This window comes from Vulpes lagopus, chromosome 13 (genome assembly GCF_018345385.1).
Source record: "Vulpes lagopus strain Blue_001 chromosome 13, ASM1834538v1, whole genome shotgun sequence".
In the NCBI taxonomy this organism is placed as follows: domain Eukaryota; kingdom Metazoa; phylum Chordata; class Mammalia; order Carnivora; family Canidae; genus Vulpes; species Vulpes lagopus.
This window is the reverse complement of record NC_054836.1, coordinates 59,740,225-59,762,414: the sequence shown is the minus strand read 5'-3', so window position 1 is coordinate 59,762,414 and position 22,190 is coordinate 59,740,225. Positions and strand designations below refer to the sequence as shown.

The 22,190-nt window shown below is 46.8% G+C and overlaps 1 protein-coding gene across 1 annotated transcript in view; it reads right to left on the bottom strand.

The window, feature by feature from the left end:
* The window catches only part of PTPRZ1 (protein tyrosine phosphatase receptor type Z1), a 172,476-nt gene that overhangs the window by 41,575 nt on the left and 108,711 nt on the right, over positions 1-22,190 (bottom strand). Inside the window, exons 9-13 of the mRNA XM_041727517.1 lie at positions 15,718-15,902; positions 13,949-14,075; positions 7,680-7,726; positions 2,249-3,816; positions 318-2,185 (exon numbers count right to left, since the gene is read on the bottom strand). Coding sequence (XP_041583451.1) covers positions 318-2,185; positions 2,249-3,816; positions 7,680-7,726; positions 13,949-14,075; positions 15,718-15,902 — 3,795 coding nt within the window. The remainder of the gene's footprint in view (positions 1-317; positions 2,186-2,248; positions 3,817-7,679; positions 7,727-13,948; positions 14,076-15,717; positions 15,903-22,190) is intronic.

The following is a 22,190-nucleotide window of genomic DNA, read 5'->3' as shown; positions in this document are numbered from 1 at the left end:
TCTATCATTTAAAAGGCAGTATACTAAAAATGCATTGCACACACATAATTGCTCCTACATGGAACTGGCATCTTGAAGAATATGAAAAATTTAGAATAAATAAAAAACGTTTTCTTTCTCTCTGCTACCAAAACATGTCGAGTATTCGTTTGAAATGAGTAAGACAATACTTTAAAAACAGTAAATTGATATGTCGAATGTCTTGATTCAAAAACAAAACGATGTGCCACTTTACCACTGCCTCCTTCCATGGTTTTTCTATTTTTGGAGGAAGAAAACCACCACACCTCGGTCTATCTCTCGGATCCAGAACTAACCTGCCTCTGAAATGTTGAATACTTCCGAGTGCCTGCTAGTCACCGTCGGCGCGGAGGACTGAGGGGATCTGGGGGGGACTTCTGAGTCACCTGCTTCCAGGCCCCCATCCACATCTCTCTCATTAATGTCTGGAAAACTGAAATCTGTGGAGGTGTCGTTGTCATTCAGGTTATCCACGAGGGCGTGCCCTGAGCCGCTCTCTTCGTCACCGGCAACCACGGCCCATGCTCCGGGCTCCGGGGGGCGAGGAGGCCGGGCCTTCCCCGTCTGAGGCTCCTGTTCCTGCTTCCCGCTCCGGGGCTCTTGGGGCGGCTCGGGCGCTGGCGGGGGTTTCTCAGCGCCTCTGTGCGGGTCCGCCTGACTGTCTGCTATCACCCCTGTGCCTTTACTGTCTTCCGCAGAGCTTTCAGATAGTGACCCTGAGGTCAGGGCGGCCTGATCCACACGACTGTCCTCTCGGGTGTCTGCCTCGCTCGTTACCCTTTCCTGGGATTCTCTATAGGGGGAGCACCACATACACCTGCTCACGGCCAGGCCGTCTCTCTCCCTGTCGTCGTCGTCGTAATCGTCAGAATCCCCATCATCACCACCACCCACTAAACCAGCATCAGCCCCGGCACTCGGGATCTGCCCGGAAGCTGGTTTGGAAGGAAGGAGCACCTTGGTTGTGGGGACAGGGCTCTGTGTGCCGGCGGGGACAGCTGTGATGGAAGCGTACACACTTCCTGAGGGAACAGAATGACGGGTGCTTACAGGTGAGTCAGACACGGTGGCTGGAGCCCCAGCCAACACGTCGGCCAGGGACCCGTCGGTGGAGGTGAGAAGCTCATCGGGATATACGAGCTCACTCGTGAGTGTGCTTGGTAGTGCAGCTGTCGGTAAGGCCGGGGTAGCAGGTGTACGCCTTCCGCCCTGGGCGAGCGCATGGCTCACCTGCAGACTGGCCGTGGAGGCTGGAGCCCCAGCCAACACCTCATCGGCCAGGGACCCGTCGGTGGAGGTGAGAAGCTCATAGGGATATAGGAGCTCACTCGTGAGTGTGCCCAGTGGTGCAGTTGTCGGTAAGGCAGGGGTAGCAGGTGCACGCCTTCCACCTGGGGCGAGCGCATGGCTCACCTGCAGACTGGCCGTGGAGGCTGGAGCCCCAGCCAACGCCTCGTCGGCCAGGGACCCGTCGGTGGAGGTGAGAAGCTCATGGGGATATACGAGCTCGCTCGTGAGTGTGCTCAGTGCTGCAGTTGTCGGTAAGGCAGGGGTAGCAGGTGCACGCCTTCCACCTGGGGCGAGCGCATGGCTCACCTGCAGACTGGCCGTGGAGGCTGGAGCCCCAGCCAACACCTCGTCGGCCAGGGACCCGTCGGTGGAGGTGAGAAGCTCATGGGGATATAGGAGCTCGCTCGTGAGTGTGCTCAGTGGTGCAGTTGTCGGTAAGGCCGGGGTAGCAGGTGCCCGCCTTCCGCCCGGGGCGAGCGCATGGCTCACCTGCAGACTGGCCGTGGAGGCTGGAGCCCCAGCCAACACCTCGTCGGCCAGGGACCCCTCGGTGGAGGTGAGAACCTCATGGGGATATACGAGCTCGCTCGTGAGTGTGCTCAGTGCTGCAGTTGTCGGTAAGGCCGGGGTAGCAGGTGCCCGCCTTCCGCCCGGGGCGAGCGCATGGCTCACCTGCAGCCTGGCCGTGGGCAGCGGCTCCTCGCCGAGCACGGACGGAGCCCACTGCGGACTTTGGCGACTAGGCCACAGCGGGTCCAGGGAGATCTCACTCGCATGAGAAGCGGTTGAACCCTGGGGGTTAGCGGCGGGCCCCTGGGCCCCGGGGGCGGACGCGGCTCCCCCCGAGGCGGCCCCGCCGCGCCCCGGCCCTGGGCTGCCGGCCGTCGGGGTCGGGGTCGGGGTCGGGGTCGGGGTCGGGGGCTCTGGCGGCGCGGGCGGGGCGGTGGTGAGCGCGGCGCGCCCCTCGGGGGCCCGCAGGGAGGGCTGCAGCGGCTCCGCGGGGAGGGCCGACGGCTCGCAGAGGGGCGGCGGGGCGGGGGCGGGGGCGGGGGCAGCAGCGGGCTCGCGGGGGGCGGCGCCCAGCGCAGGGGTCGGCCCGGCCGCCCCGAGGGCCTGCGCCGGGGCCCGCGAGGGCCGCACCCCGACGGCGTCCTCCGGGGCGTCCTCCGGGGCGTCCTCCGGGGCGTCCTCCGGGGCGCCGGGCACCCCCTGCGGGGCGGGCTCGGGGCGGAGCGCGACGTCGGCCTCCGCGCGCGGCCCCGCCTGCCCCGGGGGCACAGGTGCGGCGCGCGGCATCGCGGGGCCCGGCCGGCCGTCGGGGGCGGGGAGCGCGCTGTCCGCGGGGGCGCCCGACCAGTCGGCGTCGCCGTCCCCGTCCCCGTCCCCGTCGCCCGACGCGCCGGGCGGGGGCAGCAGCAGGGGCGCGGGGGGCGCGGGGGGCGCGGGGGGCGCGGGGCCGCGCTCGGGGGCTGCGGGCAGCGCAAGCGTCGGGGAAGCGGCGGCGGCGGCGGCGGCGGGCTCCGGGGGCGGCGGGCTGCGGGCGGCGGCGGCGTCCCAGGGCGCGGCATGCGGGGCCGGGGCCGGGGCCGGGGCCGGGGCCGGGGCGCGGCTGGAAGCGGCAGGGCTGGCGCTGCGGGTCCGGCCGGCAAGCAGCGGGGGGGCTCGAGCGCGGGCCGGGCTGGGGCTAGCGCGGGCGGGCCGGGCGGGCGTCTCACCGTGGGGGCCGGGCGGCGTGCTGGGCGGGTGCGCCGCGCTCGCGGGGGGCCGCGGGGGGCCCGGGTCCTGCCGTCCGGGGGGCGCCGTCGGGGCCGAGGCCGCGCTGGCGGGGGGCGGCCCGTGCGCGCCGGGGGTCGCGGGGGGGCGCGGGGCCGAGGGCTGCGCGGAGCCGGCCCCGCCTGCGTCGGAGGCGGCGTCGGGCGGGGGCTCCTCGGCCCCGGAGCCGGACGCGGCGGGCTCCCCGGGCGCGGGCCCCGCGGGCCGGGGGGCGAGGCCGTGGTGCGCCGGGGCCCGGGGCGCGGCCGGCGGGGGCCCGCTGTCCTCCGAGGGCGCGGGCGGGGGCGCGGCGGCGGCGCTGGAGCCCGAGGAGTCGTGGGCGCCCGGGGCCAGCCCGAGCGCGGTCAGCAGGCCCTCGTCCTCGCCCAGGTCGGCGGACGCCTCGGGGGCCTCTGCGCCCGACCCCGCGGGCCCGGGCAGGTGCAGCTGCGGAGGCGCGGCCGGCGTCTGGGGGCGGCCGCCGGGCGTGGGAGGCGGCGGGCGGGCGGCGCTCCGGGGAGTCCAGGGGGCCCCTCCGCGGGGGGCGGGCGCCGTGGCCCACTGGGAGGTGGGGCGCACACCGGGCCTCGCTGGGGGCCGGTGGGTCTTGGCCTCGTTGTGCTGGGTCCCCGCGTGGTTGTAGTGGGTCGTGGTGGGAACCTGGGGCTCCTTCCTCCTTATGTGGTTTGTGGCGCGGCCTCTGCCGGGATTCACAAGAGCGTCCTCTCCGCTGTCCTTGCCCCCGTCTTCCTCCTGTGAAAAGCAAACGAGATTTAAGGGAACCGAAGGGAATAAGAAGCAGCCGCAGCCCCGAAAGCGTAATAAGGCCCGACACCGGCCGGTACCGGTACCGCCGCCTCCACCTTGGCGCACAGAAGCCTTGACTCCAGCCCAGGGCCCTTCTCCTCCCCCTCCAGCACACTCCGCAAACTCCGTGAAAACACCCTGTTTACCGCTGCCTTTATTCTTAATGCGTGGAAGTAATTAAATTAATAGGTACCACAGCTTTGAAAGAAAGGTGCATTATGATCTATTTATCGACACGTTATTCATCACGGCACTTATTTCATGTTTCTCTGTTCAGTGCCTCTGGCAACAACTCAATAGCAATTAGCTTCTTATAATATGAAGTGGAACAATTTGTTTCAAAGATCTAACTAGTTGCGTTTTCAGGATATTTCTTTGGATGCATTCAGAATAAGTCATAATTTCTAAGTCACCATAAGAGGAAGATTTACAACTAGAAGTGTTGGCTTTTCATTTTGTTTTAAATATTTTCCACTCAAGACATAGGTGGACATCTTCTTTTATATTTTTAAGATTTTTTATTTAAATCCAATTAACAACTATTACTATTGTTTTAAAATATTTCATTTATTTGAGAGAGAGAGAGGGAGAGGGAGTAGAACGGAGGAGCGGAGGGAGAGGGATGAGTAGACTCCAGCTGAGCACAGAGCCTGACCAGGAGCTCGATCTCAGGACCCTGAGACCATGGCCTTGGGCCAACACCAAGAGGCCAGACACTTCACCAACAGAGCCACCAGGTGCCCCATAGACACTCTGTTAAAGACAAATTGTCAAAGTATGCTTCTAGCACCAGGTAATTTTATATTTTCCTTTAAAACACCATTGGGGTGACCCAGTCTTTCAGGAACACTTGTCACTGTCGTGGCCCAGGAGCACTCTGGCTAGAGGTCAACCAAGACCCATGGTTTTTGCTGTATGTTTTTTCTTTTTTAACTGTACATTTTTATGACATGTCTAATCATGTGCTTCGAAATTGAAATGGCCACAGGCGTTGTCCAGGTAGGCTATGGGACATGCTGTTGTCACTCTGAAGCCTGGGATGTGAACCTCCTTGTGAACCGTGCTTCTCTTTAGGGGGACACAAGGGGAGGCAAGGCAGCAGCGAGCCCAGGTCCCTCGGCTTCCACTCGAGCCCGCCCTCGTCCCCAGCCTTCTCTCTGCTTCCCAAAAAGGTGTGAAGAGAGCATACGCACACATTCACCCCCAGAGAAAGCAAAGGAAACGGCCACCCCTCACGCAGCGCGGCAGCCCTGACCCCGCCACAGACTCCGGGTCACCACCTGGACTGGTGGACATGAAACAGCTGCAGCGGAGCCGGTCTCCTCACCTGCTCTCCCTGCCCCGGCGGCCGGCTTTCAAAGACCAGCCTCTGCTGCTATTGCCCCCGTCAGCCTCAGCAGCATTTAGGCACTTTCTTCAAACACCCAGCCAGGGCGTGACGGCTAACGTCAAATCTGGCCGCACAACATAACCCATGGGGCTGGGACATTTATCACATGGGGGGGGCGGTGCTGGAGACTCCAAAGGGGCCTGAGGGGTGGGGGGTTGGGTAGGGGGCTCCCGGCCTGGCTTTTCCTCCAGCCTGATCCTCAGATCCCTCAGAGCCGGAGGGATCAAGGGGCTATATCTCTTGGCCCACAGGACTGTCACTTGTCAGATCTTTTAAAGTCACATCCCTTAAAAGAAGAAAACTGACAGTACAAATTAGTAAGAACTAACCAATTTTAGGAGAAAGAATCTTAAACTGTGTTCATATACCTCTCAGAATCTGATGAAAATCGGGGTGCTGGGATGCAGCAGTCGGTTAAGCATTCAACTCTTGGTTTCGGCTCAGGCCCTGATCTCAGGGTCATGGGATCGAGCCCTGGGTCAGGGTCTGTGCTCAGTGCAGAGTCTGCTTGAGACTCTCTCTCCCTCTCCCTCTGGTCCTGCCCCCTGCCCACGCTCTCGGTCTCTAAACTAAATAAAGAAATCTTTTAAAAAATGTGATGAAAATGAGGTGCCATTCATTGATCCTACCTAACCACATCTTGTAGATCTCTATGAAGGCATGTGACCTCATGTCAACACTTCAAGAACAGATCATTCATCCTCTATGATTACTTTATACAAACCTGAAACCACAAATATTTTAATGTATACTCCTCCCTACATTTTCTTATGAAGTTACTGTGGATCTCTCTTCCACTGTGGTTCTGAACTGTGTCACACCTGTTATTCTTCACAGCTTCCATTTAGGAAATTTTATTGTAAGGCCTGGATCATGCTGGAGATACTTTATCCTTCAAAGTAATGCATTTTTATTTGAAGACAATCTAAGAAACATCGCCCAAACTATTGGCTTCCAAATTCAGTTTTAAAAACCATTACATGGACCCTGGGTGGCTTGGCAGATGAGTGCCTGCCTTCGACTCAGGGCGTGATCCTGGAGTTCTGGGATCGAGTCCCACATTGGGCTCCCTGCATGGAGCCTGCTTCTCCCTCTGCCTGCATCTCTGCCTCTCTCTCTCTGTGTCTCTCATAAATGAATGAATGAATGAATAAATAAATAAATAAATAAATAAATAAATAACCATTACAGATACGTTCTAGGAATTTGCCAACACTCATTCCTGCATGAATCCGTGGTAGCGAATAGTGTCATGCATGGACTAAATATTTGTACCTCCCTGAATTCCTATGTAGAAATCAGAGTGATGGTATTAGGAAGTGTAGCCTTTGGGAAGTAACCGAGATTAGATGAGGTCTTAAGGGTAGATCTTCATGAATGGGATTAATGCTCTTCTAGGAAGAGTCATGAGAGACCTTGCTGCTTCTGCTCTGCTCTCTACCGTGTGAAGATGCAATGAGAAGGCGGCAGTCTGCACCCTGGTGATCGCGGCTGGGTTTACACCTATCCATGTGTAGGCACACAGACACACACAAAGGTATCCTTGGCTGGATTTTGTGAACTCTCGTTGAAAGGCGGACTGCTCACTTTGGTAGAATAATCCTTTGTGTATAAATTAATCCTTTAATTTTTATAAGACATAAAAATTATTGAGATAATTCTACATGTGAAAATACAACCTAGCTGCTATTTATTGCCAGATAGGAGTAGCATTAGTTATCATGCTCTATGGCCTCATACACACACACATACGTGTACATTTGTATTACATTAAGAACAGCACCTGCATTTAACATAATTTCAGTTACGATGAACAGTACATTTGGCTGTACAGTGAGACAGAAGATGCACCAGTCATTTTGTCTCAATTTTAAAAATTAAGCTAATGTTAAAATTTATAAATCTTTTAAAATACTTATTTACTTATAGGACGTTATGTTAGCAACAAACATTTATAATAAGAATAATCCAAACACAATTGTTTAGATTCAATGGGCAGAAGCGTATATACAACCTATATTTTGGCTCATATTTATGATCAATCTGTCAACCATTAGTTATTTATAAATAAACTGCAGAAATGTTAAGAATTGGTTAAATGTTAGTCTTTTAGAAAAACTTGAACATTGAAAAACTTCTGAGTTATAGTTTATAGCTATAATTATCTTGAAAGTTCACTTTTTAAATTATCACCAACCTTTTTGGTTTTTTTTTTATTATACTATCAAAGTGTCTTCCAACTCTTCCGTGGAGGAATCATGTATATCAATTACATGCCTACCTACGAAGCTCAGCAACTAACTCCTACAATGAATAATGCCGCACAAACTTTGATTAATGCAACATCTGAGATCTAGCCAATAACTGAAAAAAGACTTTTTAATTTTAAAACATTGTAATATGAAAAGAGCTATAATACCTTGACTATTTCTTCAGTTCCAATCAATTCAGGGAAGAGGTCAAGTTCTACAAAAATAGAAACAAAATTATTAAAACGTTTAATCAACTATTTCAACCATGTGGGTTTACCTTTCGATGGAAAGAGGAGAGAGAAGGGGGGGTGGAGAAAGGCTTTTTAGCTTTGAAAATACAGAATCTCCAAAAAAAAAATCTCAGATTTTAGTTTCCGACAGTACTGAACACTGTGTAACAGGCCACCACGCCAACCTACGTGAAGCTGCAGTCGAAGCCTTCATCTCTATCCTCTACCCCAACTCCCTTCTCCTTCCCCCTCCCCTCATGTGTGACTGAAGCTAAGAAGGGAGAGGGGGGCAGGCTGACACTACGGAGTATAAAAAAACCCAAATAATTTTTTCTCAGTGTAGACCTTCATCCTTAACAGGGTTGATAAGGAAATGCTAGGGATTAGGGGGAGAATTGACAGGATTTATTTTCTTATTCGGCTTCTTATCCTTTCAGTTCCTCTTCCGAGTGAGGTCAAATGATCCTCTTATACCGTGGATTTGGGCTCACGCTCAGACGTATGCAGGGCATTGCACCAAGTGGCCGGTGTCTTCCCGCAGGTCCAGCCTGGTGGCTGCAGGACCACATCATCCCAGTCCCTGCTTCATCCCAGTCCCTCCTCTCCAGGGAAGCCCGGCTGTGCTGTTTAGACGGCTGGCCATCTAAATGGCCAGGATCATTCAAGCCTACTATTCCCAAGGACCAGAATCCGTGTATTTCCAGTACATGGATTATCTCGATTTTAAAACCTGTCCGCGAACGAGGAGAGACTAGGCGCTGGTTCTCTCCCGCCACAAGGAGTCTAGACCCCACGCGGGTCACTGAGGGCCGAGCGAGAAGCAGGTTCACTCCGCATCTGAGCTGCGTCGGGCTCAGCTGGACCGAGCGTTAGCACAGCGATGCGTCTCTTGTTCCTATTACTTCACAGAATCTCATTCCACCCCCGACACTCACACTCTTCCCTAGCCCTGTGCTGCTTGTGATTATGCTTTAGGCCTCTAGGTATCCTCAGGGGAGATGCACATTCTCTAAAGTTTTCAAAGGCAAAAGTGAACTAACAGGAAAAATTGATCAAATCCAGGCCTCTTCTATAATACAGACTTCCTTGAGTTTATTTTTATCATAAAATTTCTAGGCATTAAGAAATGTTAAGACCATAAAATGTAGTCCTGTGCATGGATTCCATTTAGAGGAGAATTCAAGAAAAATTTGGAAGTGAGTCAGTCTCTTAGAGAATTTAGGCAAAATTAATACTCTTAGCCATTCAGCTCTCTCAAAGTTTGTTAGCCTAAACAATTTTAATTTAGCCCTGAGTTAAATTCTAACCCTCAATTAGTTTTTTTCTTATTAAAACTGACCATGAAAAACTTTGGAAACCTTTATTTGGACCATCAATGTTCTCTGTTTTCCATTTTTTGTTTTTCGTGCTCTTTATTCTGTTTTCGAATTGAGAGGATTTCAATAGTTTGAAACATTTGTGTCTCTATGACCTCCAAGGAAATCAGTACAGTGAGTTTAAAGATGGGATGCAGCTAAACTATAAAAGACAAATAAGAACCTTCAATATGATTTTCTATAAACTACATTTAGAGAAGTTCATGCATGTGAGAGCCTTCAAATTCAGCATGTGAGACCATGCATAATTTTACCAAAATGCTCTTAAGTGGAGTCACACCCTTCATGAACTTTTAAAATATTTTAATGTTAGTGAGGGCAAGTCATAAGAATATTTTACTATCGATTTTTCTCTGCTAAGAGGCTATGGGAAAAAAGAAAAAATATTTTAATGTTAGTGAGGGCAAGTCATAAGAATATTATACTATCGATTTTTCTCTGCTAAGAGGCTATGGGAAAAAAGTCTCAATGATAATCTGTTCTCTTCAACATGTTTAAGGAAATGTTTTAAAATTAAAAACAAACAAGCAAGCAAATAAAAACATGGTCTATCTTTACCTAACTTCATACTTTTAACAGGCAAAAGTAGTTTTCTTATTGATTGTCAAGGCTGGGGCAGGGCAGGTATAATTATCACAGTGATGACTGATTTTCTTTCCTTTCAATATTCTCTGAGTGCATGATTGCATGTGATTTATCCTTATCCTTTTACCACAGCATAAGTTAACTTCAATTTGGTTTCCAATTAGATTATTTGAATTGACTAAAATTCTGGGGTTGCCCTGGATCACCTTTTCCCCCATATAATCCAGAAATCTCTCTGCTGAGTGTCTTCAGAACAATTGTGAAATACAATACTTTTAGAAATTTTTTTCTATCAGGGGCGCCTGGGTGGCTCAGTCAGTTAAGCGTCTGTCTTGGGCTCAGGTCATGATCCCAGGGTCCTGGGATCGAGCCCTATGTCGTCGGGCTCCTGGCTCAGAGGGGAGTCTGCCTCTCTCTCCCTTCTCTTTGCCTGCCCCTCCACTCCCCACCCCTCCACAGCTCATGCTCTCTGTCAAATACATTTTTTTAAAATGTGTGTGTGTTTTTTTTTAATCTTCCTGGAGATTCTAAAGCCATACTTCTGAGTCTGAGAGTTCACAGCGCCCAAGGTATAGTTCTGGTGATGGGCGCAAGCTCATATTGGGTACCCTCTGGCCTGCTGGTTCTTCACCAGAATAACTGGTATTTTAGCAGCCATTGATCGGACTCAGACAATACTGATATATTAAGTAGTTCAAAATCATACTGGTTTGCAGTCTTCTCACTCACTTCATCAAAATAGACTGCATGAAGGCTATAAAAAGTCCCACAGTAAAGACTGTTAATGTATTTTTTGAGCGAATACAGAAAATTCACATGTGTGATAACTGAACAAAAGCTATTATTGGTTCATTACAGTTTAGTTTGGGGGCACATGTCATGTTAAGTTTTCTAGAAGAGCATGTTAGTAACACATTAATATTCCACGACACAAAAAAGCAACACTGGTGTAGGTTGGCAAGCAAGGCTTATTTAATTGTCTAAAGAAAGCCAAGTTTCACACTGCAAGAGGTCGAAGCAACGTAGACTGCAATCTCTTGAAACTGTGATTTTAAATATTATATAATAACAGCCATAGCACATGATGATACAGACAGAGCAAGAACAGAGAGACCGTGATTTAACAAACACAACTGTTACACAACTGACAAGCACACAACAGAAAAATGTGTGGATCTAAGTCACCATGCATTTAAATTTAACACATATAATTACCAAGACCCTAAAACGTGTACTTAAATGATATCCTCTATAATTGTATAATAATTAACTCTACATTATAGAAATGACACACTTATTTTAGTTACAATGAAATAAATATATTTATGAATAGTTTATTCATAAATATAGTTTTCTACAAAGTATTTGGAAAAATATACATTTCAGTTTAAGCTTACTAACCTTTTCTGGAGGAATTTGAATAGTTTCTTAATATGAATTTATGCAGGTTATTTTAAAATAGCAATTTATAGACATATTTAATGGACACTCGTTTTATGGTGACACTGTGGTACACAGCAAGTGTAATGAAAATGCACAAGCAATAATCAAATTAGCCAAAGTTAAATGCACAACTTAGAAGGTTGAGTTTTCCTTCGTAGATAGATATTGATTAAGATATTTGAAATCTACCATTGAAAGAATGAGGGCAATTAGAAGTGACCCCCTTCATTTCTTTTTAACGAAAGTAAAAAACAATACAGTATTTAGAAAACAGCTTATCCAAAATAATAATAAAATAATTCAACAGGGTACATTACAATGTTACTAAGGTAATGAACCATATGATTAACAGGATGAAATGGTACTGATGAAAACCATGAAATAAGCAGCAAACTCAAAAGCCACTTACATCTATCTACATTAGCCACATAAGTTATAAAATTCACAAAGCTGGTAGGTACCATCACACTAAAACACAAGATAGTACTTTTATCAAGACTTCTACTGTGAAATATTTACAACAGATACAATATTTAAGATAATGTAGTTTTAGTAACAAATTAAAAATATATGAATTGAAATGCCATTGCCACCTTTTAGATCAGAAAAAAAGTGAGTTCCAAAAGAACAAATCTTTTCTTTATGAAGAAATAGGAAGACCCCAAACTTTGGGTAAGTTGGTTTTTGATGAAGGACTGCCACCAAATTATTTTGGTGGCAATAATTACAGAATAGTCTAAGTTTTTAACCTTGGATTTACAGAGGGATATCATAGTGGAACATCAAATCAAATACCATCTTTTACTAAAACATCATTACCGTACAAAATGCTTTAAGGGACTGAGATATCCATGGGGACTAACATCTCATTAGTTCGACAGTGTCCTCAGCCTTTGAATAAATGGAAATCAAGTTATAATATTTGTTATTTTGTACAAATGTGAATGTTCTACAAATGATACAAGAGTGTTGTACTTTGTGCCAGTATAGACTCAGTCTAAAAGGATCACTCAGAAATTACTTCTGTAGAAAATAGACATTTGATCTGTTTTCTTTATGCAATAAGCATTTCAAAAGTAAAAATGAAAGAATTCATAAAGTTTGAAATTCTGGTATAGTGGATAGAGCAAGAAAGACATAACACAAATAGATGGAAGTAATTATTTTTTGTAAACTCCTGGGACATTGTTTCATGTGCAGAAATGAGAGTGGTATAATTAAACCAAAGTAGTAAATTAAATGAATGCATTTAATATAATTCATATCCTAAAATATACAATAGGATTCGAGGAGATTTTTACGTGCCATACTTCTTCAATTCACATATGATATTGGCCAATATAGTCAATGTTGCACTGCTAGGTGGATCGATATGGGGAACTATGGTGAGAGATGACAGTGGAGGACGGTATAACTGAAGTCAGGGTCAGTAAATTTGATACCCACCTTTCAATAAGATTTAGTGTTCACATTCCATTTAAAAGTAGCCTAATTTTGAAGAACAATGTTAAATAAAAGCAATACATCATACCCAGGCCATGATGCTGATCGTAAGAAATATTAATTAGTGATACTGTCATCATGATAGTAGTAATTAATATTTATCAGCCATTAACACTGTAACCTGGGAAATAGCTTGGCAAGTTTCGTAGCCCGTGGTTTAGAAGCACATATAATCTATCATCTAATGCTCTGACATATATACATCAACTTAAAAATTTAACTAGTGAGACCAACTATGTTGAGCGATGCTCATAGTAATCAATGAGCAAGCTCACAATGGATTAAAGTCCTTGCTAATTCATATAGACCACAAAGGTTAATCAATATATAGGTTTTCCTTCAATGTCGAACTGGAATATGCTATAATTGATAGAGTTTATTTACTATCCATCTCCATTAAAAATTTACAAAATATCAGTGAGTAGACTTAAGGTATGGTAGTGATGACCGAAGAATATCTACATTTGTGTATGCATGTTTGGATATATTTATGAATATGCATATGCATGTCTATGTGTATGTAAACATATATATATACACATGTATACGTACATACGTAATTCCATCCTATTACCTTAAAACTGCTTATGCTAACAAAGGGAAGATTTTAATTGTATTCATTTGTAAATGGTCAAATTATGATGCTGTGCACTTCATTCGATTATTGCATAAGGTTTTAGATCAAAAGACTTTTCCATAATTCTTAGAGAAGATCCATGCAAATAAAACACAATTAGAAACATCTTTGTTTTGCTTTGTGAAAGAATACTGGCAAATCAGCTAAGAAGAAAACACTCTACCCCCTTCACACAGAATTACAGAAAGTGGATAAAAATACCTAAGATAAGCTGCTGGATACTTTGTACAGATATTCCAAAGTACCTCACATGATCCTACGATCACATGTATACTTACTACAAAATGCTTTGGGTGCTGAAAAAGGAAATAAGCACAAATGAAATCAACTCTTCATTATGAAAATATAAGTCTTAATATTTACATAGCTATTTTCATTTGATGACCATTACACATAACAACTGATTTTGCTGCTCTTAGTTTACAAATAGGAAACTTCAACGTTTAGAATGAATTTACTTATTGTCCTGCACCACATCTGCTGAATGAAAATGGTTTCCAAGCTTCATAAAATTAACTGATGATCCAGACCAAAAAAAAAGGTAATAATTTTGCCCTTTGGCCAAAACAATATAAAGTCAGAGATAAAGCACCAACTGTATCCAGTAACTAAACGAGCCTCATATACGTAGATAACATAAAGGATGTCAGGAGAGCACTTACCGGGGTCATCGGAAGGCATGTCAACAATGAGCTGGTCACTGTACTTTCCATATAAGCCATTAGTGCATATGGCTACTATCTGAAGCACGTAACTCATATTGGGTATTAAATTATTGAGAATAGCACCCTAAAAGAGAGATGTCAGTAATTATACAAGTGTATTATAAGAGTCCTTACATAATAGACATTTACCTTTGGAAAACATTTCTTATTTGTCAGTGGAATATTTATCTTATTAATCTAAGAAAAAATTTATGGGCTGTTGTTAAGTTGAACTTGTGATATTTGTGAACTAGGCTTTTTTTGGTTTAGATATTAGTTTTAGAAAGTTTCATTTTGGGATGCCTGGGTGGCTTGGTCAGTTAAGAGGTTGCCTTCAGCTCAGGTCATGATCCCACGGTCCTGGGATCGAGCCCCACATCAGGCTCCCTGCTCGATGGGCAGCCTGCTTCTCCCCCTCCACCACTTATGCTCTCTCACATTCTCTTTCTCTCTAAAATAAATACATAAAAACCTTAAAAAAAAGAGAAAGTTTCATTTTTACTAGAACTCATCAAATTCATAAATGAGTACCCCAAACTACAAATTAAATATTTTAGACAAATAAACATGCAGCGTTGGCAAAGAGCAAGATGTGAAAAATACAATGAACACCCAACTTATCTCTTTATCATAACAATATAGATGCCAGACAAGCTAGAATTATTCTCTTCTCAACATCATTATGAAAAGAAAGAATGGCACGTTCTCATAAACCGCACAGTGGACGTACTTCATAATGTCTCTGTTCTAGACACCCGGGTTAAAATGTTGTTATGTATCTTATCAGTTTAGTCCACATGATACTCAGCACCGTGATAACAAGGACAGTTTTTGTCCAGATGCAGATACCCAGACCTCGCGGGACGCCGGCCGTCTGAAGGCACAGTCAGTAGTGACTCCGGCCTGCCGTGGGGCTTTCCTGGAGCCATACCCAGACAGGGTCTTCTCAACTGGACCCCAATCTATGGCCAATCCCTCCCTACCAAGGCAAAATTTAATACTGAGATGCTCAAGTCACAGAAGGAATCTGTTACTTTTTTAAAAAAAAGTATTAATTTTAATTCCACCTAGTTAGTAGACAGTGCTGTATTGGCTTCAGGTGGACAACATAGTGCTTCAACTGTCCCATACTGTACTTTATTTTCTTTAATTTGCTGGCATGGCTGTGGAGGAAGAGGGAGTGGACCTTTGCCTCAAAATTATCTGCCTCCTATTCCAAAGGTTCGGACTCAGTTGATTTCACATCTGCTACTTGGAAATTCGATGCAAAGAGTCCCCTACTGTATTTTTTTGTGCCGGCAGAGGATGGTGGGGACAACGATATATGACCGTATCAGAGCACTGAGATTCTACGTTCAATTATTTCCACAACTGTGAGAAAGTCAAGGTCATAGTCAAGGTATTTAGCTCTTTCTTGAGTCCCTTTATTTGTAAAGAGAGGCTACGCGAGATGAGTTTTAGTTCCCAAGTCTTCTGCAAGTGTCTGCTCTATAATGCTGTTGGTGGCCAAGCTGTGATCTTCCTGTCACTGAAAACAAGTAAGAACCTAGTGTGATTCACTGTGAGATCTGACCTTGTTTGCTTGGTATAGCTTCTGCTCCCCTCCTCCCCACCGGAGTGTCTCACACAGAGTTTAGGGCAACAATATATCATCATCCGTTAAGTTCTCACCTTGAAAATTAAACGCTAGTGCTATCACTACATGAAACAACTGATCTTATACTTACCAAGTCTTGATAGCCGTCGGTCAAAAATTCACGCTTGGTTTGGTCTTCTCCCTCTAGCTGCTGATACAGAACAGCAAATTTCTCAATCATGGTATCATAAACCACTCGTGGTCTCTCCCACGTCACAAGCAGGCTGGTATAATTTTCTGGGTCAGCTTGGACATTTTCTGGTTCTGAACTACAAACTTCAGAGAGAGAGAGAGAGAGAGAAAAGGTACAATTAATGATACAAATGTCGGCCTCCAAGATTTTAACAAGTAAAACACATTCTACGAAAACGTGTTGCATTTAATTTCAACAGAAGGTAAAGCGTTACACTTCTCCACTGCGGAGCTTTTGCTTATGGCATCTCATGTACCTGGAACACTTTTCCTTCCCTCCTACCTCCACCTGCTTCTACCTTCCCGTTCAGGAAAGGCCTAGGTCAGAGGCTCCCTCCTGTTACGTGGGCTCTGATCTCTGAAGCGATCTGGGTGGTTTTCAACTGTCTGTCCTAACACACAACTATTGCATTAGTTGCATGTTCTCCTACATTATTCTCTCCTCAAGAGGGCTTAAGTCCTATACTAGCTTATACACACAAGCATCACAGCTTTCTATTTCTATATTGCTTAGAATACTGTCTTGAATATATTTGGCATACAGATATACAAATTCATTTTTAAAAATAAAGGATGTCTTCAAGCTCGTGATGTTTTTATTTCTCTTGTTTCGTGCCCAACAGATATGTTTAACTCAGCATGAGGAGAATTAAAATGACAACATATGGTCTGTTATCAGACATTGTTGTTGTTTCAAAATCCTCGAAATAGTGTAAAGTTCCCTATCAGAGAAAACTATAGGAGAACAACTAAAGCTACCGTTTCTGTATTTTTCAGACTTGCTGACAAAAATCCCACGTTGGCAATTGATTTTAGGAAATTAGAAGATTTGTTTGTCTGATCTGAAAAAAGAGTTTGAAAATAGTTCAGGGACTTCCTAACAATGAATTCAAGCCCATGCTGGGAATCCTGTCAAAAATTTTGTCCCATTAGAAAGAGGATTTTGATACTTCCTGAAGTATATTCATAAGATGATAATTTGGACTAATTACAAGGATGAAAATCATGAAATTTTATGATATTGCGCAATTGGAGCAAAGCAATAAATATGATCCGTTCACAAGCCAGGTCAGTTTGCAAAAGAGGAGAAAGGTCTGTAACGCTAAAGACTGACATGGTCACAGAATCCAAGCTTTGCTCCTGGGAGACACCTGATGTTATGAAGCCACGAGATGAGACTATGCGGTCGATCTGAGTCAGCCGACAGCCCGACAGCCGACAACCGACCGCTACAAAGACTCAGTGAAAATATACTCAGGATAGCATCAGGGTGGGACCAAAAAGGCTGTGGTCTCTCCTAGCTTGCAGTTTTGCTCATGAACACAAGAGAGCAGTCAAAACTAACACCTGACCGCGTAAATCGAAATCTGAATGGTCTCTGCATGTGTGATAACAGGAATTTGAGCCCATGTATGCTCTGCTGGCAATGGTATGTACATGATCCAGAAAAATATAAATATATATGCTTAATAATACATGCATGACTTTACATGAGTGAGAGGAGGATTCACTGTACAAACTGTCACGTGTTGTTGTTGTTGTTTATTAAGGATTTAGGGTGAGGTGTTCCTTTGGGAATAAGAGGACAGTTCTCCAAAAATGTGAATTCATTAAAAAGCATGAATTCAGACTAAGACAAGGCATTCTTCTCCAGGTCTAGACATCACCACTCATCTAGGGACACTTCTTCAGTGGCCACGAGATGGCAGCAGACCGTCGATTATCCCCGAAGTGAGCCAGCCACGCTGGGAACTGTCCAGGGAGGAGCAGGATTGCCTGGGTCTCGCTGCTAGGGAAGCCCAGGTTCCTTCTGAGAAGGTCAAAGCAATTCTGGACAGTATCATGGGTAGACTTTGTCCCACAAAAAATCAATCCCCCTTTTTAGAAAGCAGGAATGATTTAAAGTGAACTATTCTCTTCCCCCCCAAAATGAAACTATCTTAAAATGCATTAGAGCTGTGCGCATGCACACAAAGCAAAAATCTCTTGAGAAAACAGAAAATTATTGGCTGCAAATATGCCCAAAAGACTGCTGCTTAATTAACACACAATTACTTTGGCTGGATGTATGTGTTTATTCCGCCTTAATAGTTGAAATCAGCAGATGTTTTGAATTTTAAGAATCAGCATTAATATAAAGTAGGAGTTTAAAAACAAACTTGCATTTCCTTGTCATCGGGTTATTATTCCCCTTGCTTTCTGCATTTTACAAATCTGTAAAAGCTTATAGGTAACTTAATAGTGTAGGCTTACATTTTAATTAGGGATTTATTATTTTTTTAAGATTTGTTTATCAGAGAGAGAGAGAGAGACTGTGTGAGCACATAGAGGGAGAGGGAGAAGCAGACTCCCCACTGAGCAGGGAGCCCGACCTGGGGCTCAATCCGAGAACCCTGAGATCATGACCTGAGCCAGGGCCCCCGAGATCATGACCTGAACCAGACCCCCTGAGATCATGACCTGAGCCAGGCCCCTGAGATCATGACCTGAGCCAGGGCCCCCGAGACCATGACCTGAGCCAGGGCCCCCGAGACCATGACCTGGGCCAGGGCCCCCGAGACCATGACCTGAGCCAGGGCCCCAAGATCATGACCTGAGCCAGGGCCCCCGAGACCATGACCAGAGCCAGGGCCCTGGGATCATGACCTGAGCCAGGGCCCCAAGATCATGACCTGAAGTGAAGGCAGACGCTTAACCCACTGAGTCACCCAGGTGCCCCAGGAATTTTTTTAATGTTCCTTTTGTTTAGTGATAATCAACAGCTTAGTAATGTCATAAACCTTTAGCTAGACTTTATCATTTAGATGCTGAAATAGGTGATTTTATGGGAAAAATACACTTTAGAATGTGTTCCAGAGAAAAACCCGTACTGCTGTATATTGCTTATGGTCTTGCCAAAGGGCTGCCCTTCTACAGGGTAGGGATGGATCTTTAAAAGAACAATCTAGTTCATTCCATATACACTACGTTTGGTGTACACACAAAAAGCTGGGTAATGGTCATGGGGTAAGTTATTAATTTGCACTAAATTTTCCAGGTTTTCCTTATTGGAATTGGCTTATGTTATGTTCGCAGGATATATACTCTGTAAAGCACCGTACTTGGATTAAAAACCAAGAAGAGTTTTCCAGATTCACATGTACTCAGACACCCAACACAAGCTACTAGCTGATACAATAAATAGTAGCAAAACTAATTTCCTTCATCATGGGGAGTGCCGAGGGGCAGGGAGGCGGGGGTGGGGGGGTGGGGGGTTACGGAGAGGCCCAGGGGTAGGGAGGCCAGAGGATAGGGAGGCCGGGGGTAGGGAGTTCTGAGGGGTGGGGAGGCCCAGGGGCAAGGAGGCTGAGGGGCAGGGAGGCTTGCTTTCTTCAGGACTGAAGCCCACGCCCAGTGCCTTCCACAGCCACTTGTGACCCGGTCACAGGTAGTGTCTTTGAGCAGCACAGGCCAGGAAGTGGAAGCTGGCTCCCATGGGCCCCCTGCTGGGCACGGTCACGACAGAGCTGGGGTCCAAGGCGGGTCACGCGGGGGACACCTCGTGCCCTGGCACCGGGCGAAGGCCGCTCACTCGGGAAGAACGGGGCTGGGGCCTCCTCTGCGAGCCACCGCAAGTGTCGCTCCTTCAAGGCCTTGTCACTGTCTAGGGCCGCACGAGCAGGGGGTGCAGTCCTTGCCCTTGGGGAGCTCAGTGCCAGGGCGGGACAGGGGCAGGGTGGGGCGGGCGCTCCTGGGAAGGCGGAGAAAGTGTCATGGCTGTCCAGGATGTGTCCAGGACGTGCCCAGGATGTGCCCAGGATGTCCCCAGGATATGCCCAGGACGTGCCCAGGATGTGCCTAGGACGTCCCCAGGATGTGCCCAGGATGTCCCCAGGACGTGCCCAGGATGTGCCCAGCATGTCCCCAGGACATGCCCAGGATGTGCCCAAGATGTCCCCAGGATATGCCCAGGACATGCCCAGGACTTGCCCAGGATGTGCCCAGGACATGCCCAGGACGTGCCCAGGATGTCCCCAGGACGTGCCCAGGACATGCCCAGCATGTCCCCAGGACGTGCCCAGGATGTGCCCAGGACGTCCCCAGGATATGCCCAGGACGTCCCCAGGACGTCCCCAGGATGTCCCCAGGTTCAGCCCAGCTGTGTGCCCCGGAGCAGAGGCCGGTGCTGGTAACACAGCCCGCAGCCCTGCTGAGGCCCAGCTGCCCTGCAGACACGGGGGTCCCAGGGAAGCCCCAGCCAGGAGCCCGAAGGTCTACAGACTCGAAGGCAGGAGGGAGCAGCAGGTCGTGACAAAGTGAACGTGAACGCCAGCACGAGTGTTAAAAGCCATAGCCCAAAACGACCTGCCCCCACGTGACCCTGTCCGCGGCGGGACCCTGTGCGCGGTGGCGTCCTGGCCTCAGGTGAGGGGCTGGAAGGCGTCTTTCAGCTTCCAGCCCAGTCATCAGCCTTCCCGGGGACACATGGTCCTGACTTCAACAAGATACAGGACCTTCTAGGGAGAAAATGACCCCTCAGGTCACTCTTCTGCATACAGCTGGAGGCCAGGGGTCTCGGCCACACGACCTTAACGGATGCTATTTAAAGCCACTGACCTTCAGGAAGGCGAGTCTACTGCTGTTTAATTCATCATGACATCTTTCAGGGAAGTAGAGAAAATGTCTTGTGACTCAAAGGCGGTTTTAGGCTGCAGGGTCACCCTTTCATGCAAACCTGCCTTGAAAAGCATTTTCTATCATATTTTTTTAGACTGTTTGCATTGAATGTCTTGCAATGCTAGCAAGTGAAATCTGAGGTGCGTTTATGATTTAATTCAACAAGCCAAAGCCTTAAAACATGAAAAGCTTGAGGAACACCCCACACCTGTTGTGACAGCTTGCCCCCCGCCCCACATGCACACACACATGGCTGTGTGCATGCACATACTACATGCATAGCAGCGGCATGTTCGAGGGACCGTACTGCTTTACAGACTTTAGCCCATTTAAACCTCACAACAAGGTGGTCTGATTTTACAGGTCCAGTGACTTGACAATCTTTTAAAGATTCTATCTATCTATCTATCTATCTATCTATCTATCTATCTATCTATTTTAGAGACAGTGTGTGAGCTTTTGTGTGCATGCGCGGGGCAGGGTGGGGAGGAGGGTGGAGAATCCCAAGCAGATTCCTCGCTGAGCGCAGAGCTTGAGGCAGGCCTGACTTGGTGACCCAGAGATCATGACCAGAGTCAAAATCAAGAGTCAGGCGCTTAACTGACAGAGCCACCCAGGCACCCTGTGACTTGACAATTCTTATTTAACCAGTAAGTACTGGCAGCAGGGTCTGATACCAGAGGCCGACCGGATTTTAAAGCCCCAGCTCTTCCCCCGCTGTGCTCCGGGAGGTCCCTGCTTCTTAGTTGTGGGAGAGACCTGCTAAGAAGGCGGCAGGAGAGCACGAAGTTGAACTTCACCTCCTTCACACTCATGCTGTGTTTGTACAGTTAGTCACACAGATGTCTCATTATCGAAGACAGTTTTTACGGACTCCCTCAAGGTTCTGTTAAATTCTGTGGTTCTTAGAAGAGGTGGGGTCCATCCCACGATGCCAAAAAGAAATGTCTCTAATAAAGGGCAGCTCTACACAGAGACGCAAAAACACAGGGCCGAAGTTCTAGTAAAATACGCATTCATTTACAAACATTCACTGAGTTCCTGCTATGAATGCAAAAATGAACACGTCTTAATCTGTACCTTGCGGGAGTTTACTTAGATATACAGACCTCACGTGGTTTTTGCAATTATTTGCAGTGTGTTTTTTGCAAAATGTATTTTTTCCACAGTGCATTTACTAAAAACCATATTCTGACAACCACCCCTTCTCTCTTGGTCAAAATGAGGATGCTAGATATTTGCAATATCAAAGTATACTAATGCAACCTGAGTGTCCAAAATTGAGCAGCTGGATTAGTAAATTGTTATGACTATACAATGGAATACTACACAAAATTAAGAATGCTGTATTGATATATTTGTATCATCGAGTAAAATAAAATCAACAAACATATATGTACTGTAGTCTCATTTTTGTGAGGCATAAGAATATATTTCTAATTTAAGAGATAGTCCTGAAAGGATAGTCACCAAAATCCTCATGGTGGTGATCTCTGGGCCATGACATTACATAGGATTTTACTTTTTTTCCTATGTGTTTATATGTGTTCTCTGCCTTTTTAAATAATGTTCATATAATTAAAAACTTATTTCCAGATGAAATTTAATAAAGATTAAATCCAGGACATAAATGCAATCCTCAATTTTTATTCTCAAATTAAGTCCCAGAAAGTAGAAGGGGTATAGTGTGTCCATTAAGAAGAAAATCATCACAGG